This window comes from Bidens hawaiensis, unplaced genomic scaffold (genome assembly GCF_021521415.1).
Source record: "Bidens hawaiensis isolate Kalapana, Puna unplaced genomic scaffold, B.hawaiensis_p1.1 tig00012834_1, whole genome shotgun sequence".
Taxonomy (NCBI): domain Eukaryota; kingdom Viridiplantae; phylum Streptophyta; class Magnoliopsida; order Asterales; family Asteraceae; genus Bidens; species Bidens hawaiensis.
The window spans coordinates 85,490-90,432 of NW_027492070.1; the positions used below are offsets into that span (position 1 = coordinate 85,490).

The 4,943-nt window shown below is 44.1% G+C and overlaps 1 protein-coding gene across 1 annotated transcript; it reads right to left on the bottom strand.

Annotated features, from left to right (window-relative positions):
* Window positions 1-711: 711 nt before the first annotated feature.
* Window positions 712-4,550, bottom strand: LOC143542336 (akuammiline synthase 1-like). Its single transcript, XM_077034945.1, has 2 exons — window positions 4,205-4,550; window positions 712-1,649 (listed from the first exon to the last, which is right to left on the bottom strand). The coding sequence occupies exons 1-2, from the start codon at window positions 4,548-4,550 to the stop codon at window positions 712-714; spliced, it is 1,284 nt and encodes a 427-aa protein (XP_076891060.1).
* Window positions 4,551-4,943: the final 393 nt, after the last annotated feature.

Sequence of the window (4,943 nt, forward strand, 5' to 3'; positions counted from 1 at the left end):
TTTGTTGAAGGGCGGTGTTAGACAAAATCCCTTCGAAAGTCTCGTTGGCAAAAATACCGTTCAAATGGGTGATATGCATTGCGCTTAATTGGTCTAATCTTGAAACTCCGATCATCTTCTTGTCTCGTGTAGCTTTTCAAAATTGGTATAGAACAATGTATATAAATGATGCAAAAGTGTCATTATAAAGGGCGAGACAGAATTGGAAATACTTCAATTGCACGAAAACAAGCACTTTGATGTTAGTGATGTTGTAAGTTTTTCAGTAGATGCTTTGACAGTTTCACAACTGCCATGAAAAGATTAGAAACATAAACTTTTTCTCTTCCTTATAAATTAATATTTAAAAGAAAAATCAGGAATATAACAAGCAAAACGACTTAAACTCTTCCATAGGTTTCTATTGATACATGATATTGAATTAGAATTGATGAACACGCCAGAATAAAGGAAACAAGAAAACTATATATTATTGATGAACAAATCTGCTTTATATATAGCAGCAACAAGATAATGAGATGAACATTTAATGTAAAAAAATAGGAATTTGGAAAACAAACCATCACCATCCAGACTTAGCCTTATTGATATACATAAGTTCACTTGAACTTTGAAATTTAAATAAACTGATAAATACACCCAAAATCAAACACAATGTCTTGGGTTCATTCCAACGCGTACGCTTTTACCAACACACAAAATCAAATTTAGTTAATTTTGACAAAATGAAAGGAGTTCCTTATCATTTTGAAATCTTTCCATGTCTGGTTTTTCCAAAGTCACCCATGCATGAATACCATCTCCATTGGGAGCATCCATCAGAAAGGAACCAATATGGTTTGAACATCTATACGTTACGCTTGCGACTTCAGGATTTCCCCATCCGAAATTGAGTTTGCTTGCAGGCCACCCGCATATGCTCGTACAAACAAAGGTTCTGTTATCATTTTCTAAATTTTCATTCTCTAATTTTGAGAGAACCGAATCATTGTGTTGACGAGCCAGTTGCATACTTCTGATTCTTTCAAGTTCCATCTTTTGTTCTTTTATCTTGGAAACCAGCAGACTTAATGAAGTTTCACTTTCATGTCGGGTCGTTAACAACATTGTTGCGACGTAATTTCCAACAGTAGTTGGGGGAAGTTTTGGGACCAATTTGTTACGTATATTGGCGGGAATAGTTAAAAAATATGGTTTAAAAGAAGGCGAATTTGAGGTGGTCGCAACAACCGCGGTTTTGTAAAGTAGAGAAGTCAATATGTCGACCTTCGTAGGATTATTTATAGATAGAGTTGAGTCACCTTCCGCCAATTTGAGAACCTTATTTTTGAGATCACTTAAGTTTGAATTGGGGAACACGAACTTTCGGGTGATAGTATTGCGACGCGTTGGATTCAACAACGCAGATTCAGGGGGAAGAAAATTGGTTGTAGCTGGAGATTGAATAAAATGAGGGTTAAGGGTCAGTACCTCTTTGTGGTCAGTGGAACCATAGCGTGCCACCGAAGCCCAAAGAGTAAAGAATAAGCCAAGAGTACCGCCATCAGAAATTCTATGTGACATAGACACTGCCACCGCCATTCCACCACACGCAAAGTGATTGACTTGAACACCTAGAAGATTCGGTCTAAAAGGAGAGTGAAAAAACACTAATCGACCCCGGGCAGATTACGGATAATCTGGGGGTTAAATAGATGTTTCCCACGAGGGTTATGTCCGGCAAATATGGTTCTTCTGATGACCTGCAAAACAGACACCGTGAGCTCGTCACTGAGAAGGGGGGGGTACCTCCTTGTGACCACCCTCCGGCGTGAGAATCAGACTAAATTGCTCTTGAATATAAGTGTATATTAAGAGAATGACTAGAGCAGATATTCCCTAGTCCCCTGCGTGTAGAGGTTTGTACTCTGGGGGAGATCCCTACCCAGTTGCTTCTCCGTTTCGGCAAAGCGCTTGGCCGCCGTCATGATGGCATCCCATGTGGATGGCATGCCGTCTTTACCCGTTAACGTGCGGATAAGCTCTGGGTATTTGGCGCCCTGGATGAAAGCGGCGCGAACAAGATCTTCGCTTATGGTGCCCAGACTCAGCTTTTTCGAGTTAAAGCGAGTGATGAAGTCTAGTAAAGATTCATCCTCCTCTCTAACGCAGTTGAGAATCGTCCACTGTTCTTCAGTATATTTCCTCCGTTGACTGAAGTGTTGGCTGAACTTGTGTTGGAAGTCCGCCCAATCGTAGATGTGGTGGACCGGTAAGCGGTCAAACCACGCTCTAGCCGCTCCAACCAGCGTCATCTGGAACATATAACACCACGTGGGTTCCGTCCAGTTGCTGACGGTTGCCCCTGCTATGAATCTGTTCAAGTGATCGTCTGGGTCGGATATACCATCATAAGTGCCGATGTTGGGCATCTGCTTGGCACTCTTCGGGGCGATTGCTTCCGCAATGTCCCTTGCAAACTTGGATGTTCCCGCGTTTGCAGCAGTTGGTCTAAAGGTTTTGGAGAAGTCACGTGGGTTTCCCCCCGCGTTCCTTTGTTTGACGGTTTCTCCAAAATTCCTTCTCGGTTGGAAGTCCGTTTCGTTACGCTTCCTTTTCGCCCTATGGCGAGGGTTTGCGTCACTGTCGGATTCCTCCCGATCATCGTCTGAGGACTCGCACTCGTCGCTCATGTTGAGCTGTTGTCGAGTGTTTCCGAATTTGTCAGCCTGTTGGAGTAAACGTAAGCGTTCGTCCAACTCAGCTTGGAATTCTTTCTGACGTGCTTCCGCCCACGCTTTAACTTGATCAAGTGTTTGGCGGGGGAGCCTTGTTTGTTCTCTTTCCACCTGGGTATTAATGAATCCCAGGGGATGATTGTTTACTGCACTTGTCCCGGCTTGGGTAACCGGGGTAGTGTTCGTAAAATTTACTGCACTTGCCCCAGCTTGAGTAACCGGGGTAGTGTTCGTAAAATTTGTGTACTCGCCGGTGTTTCTCCCAGCAGCTGGGGTTGTGATTACCGGGGTTTCCTGGTCACTCACTGGCCTTGGGACCGGAGTAACGTTAACCATCTTTCCAAAAATTTTGAAAAACTGAAAGAATTAGTTCTAGCTTTTATGCACGGATGGCGCCAATGAAGAAACACTAATCGACCCCGGGCAGATTACGGATAATCTGGGGGTTAAATAGATGTTTCCCACGATGGTTATGTCCGGCAAAGATGGTTCTTCCGATGACCTGCAAAACAGACACCGTGAGCTCGTCATTGAGAATGGGGGGGGGTACCTCCTTGTGACCACCCTCCGGCGTGAGAATCAGACTAGATTGCTCTTGAATATAAGTGTATATTAAGAGAATGACTAGAGCAGATATCAGGTAATATATGAAGATATAAGATAATCAGATGATAATACCATTCCAAGGTGTTGGAGTATTTATAGCCGAAGGTAGGTGTCCAAGAAGGTACAGCCGGCTGAATAGTAATCCTTTTCTACCAACTGTGGGCTACGCACGTGCCGTGCTAGTGGTTGGTGGGTAGGCAGCGGCTGATAGTGACATGGCCGGCTGTGTACTGTTCCTTTTCCACCAATTGCAGGCTATGTGCGTGCCACGACAGGGGTTGGTGAGTAGGCAGCGGCTGATAGTGATTTTAAGTATTAGAGCGTGCTGCTCGTCGTACTGTTGTCAGTGAGCTGTCGCAGCTTTGGTCAGATCTTTTGTCCATACCTCGTCAGGTATAGTACAAAAGATCCTCCAGTATCGTACGGACTGGCTCATTTGGGCGGGAGTTTTCCCGCCTTTGTGCGGGAGTATTCCCGGCTTGCTCATTCCTTCTTCAGGTGACATTACTGAATTATTATGAGAGTTAGTGCCTTGTGCGTGTAGCCTTGCTGTGCGGGTAGCCTTCCCTGATGGTTAGTATCCGTAGCTGCGGGAACAGGCGGAGTACGTCACCATTGGGAGGCTTTTCCTGCGAGAACAGCTTGCGTACTGCGTGTAAGGACGTCATCTCTCTGAGCGTGGTGGGTCCTGCAGATCCAGTTGGTCTTTGCGCAAACGTCCCTGTTTAAGGTGAGTCTTGCGGGTCCAACTGCGCAGACGTCCCTGTTTAAGGTGAGTCTTGCGGGTCTAACCGCGCAGACGTCCCTGTTCAAGGTGAGTCTTGCGGGTCCAACTGGGCTCTGCTGGGACCTACCTCTTCAGAGAGTGTTGGCAGCTTCACTAATTTGTTGGAGCATTTTCATTTGGCAATCGTTTTTGGCTTCAACAAACAGGACCCCCTCATCATTACAATCGATGTAAGGTGATGTGGGTGTGTGTAAGCTGCCGGCAAAAGGATAGTATCGTGTTAGGGTCTGTGACAATGATTTCTTCATCACCATGACTTTCTCATCAGGGGTTAAGCTGCAAAGTTCATTGTTTGGGTAGTAGAGAATTAGTGGCATATACGCATGTGTGCTGCGTTGATCAAGTTCGGAAAGATTATAAGTCCGGAGATGAGATGGTGTTGGAGAGGAGGGCTTGACTAATTCTCTAGAAATAATGGTGTGGGCTGCGTTCATCATCATCATTAATTTCGATGAAACGATTTTATTGTTTTCAATATTGTAGCTGCAAATGATATGTAGATACCTTTAAACTATATATAGGCGTGTGTGTTGGTTGATCTCCAGAGTGTCACACTTTGATTCTGGTATATATATATTAATAATTATCTACAACACCTTGAAAATTAATTAATGTGAAGACTTTTATTAATGCGTGTTCGCCTTATTGAAGTAAAGGCTTCAGCCTCCCTCTGATCCTTACTAGATGGACTCCTTGGCCGGGCATGCTTAAATTAGTGGCTAATGGCCTTTGTTGTATCCATGTCTTTCCTGGAAATATTGGATGATATGGCACTTTTTAGTTTTTCCGTATCTTTTATCCCTCCAAGAATACTAAAAAATGGCTAGCCATAA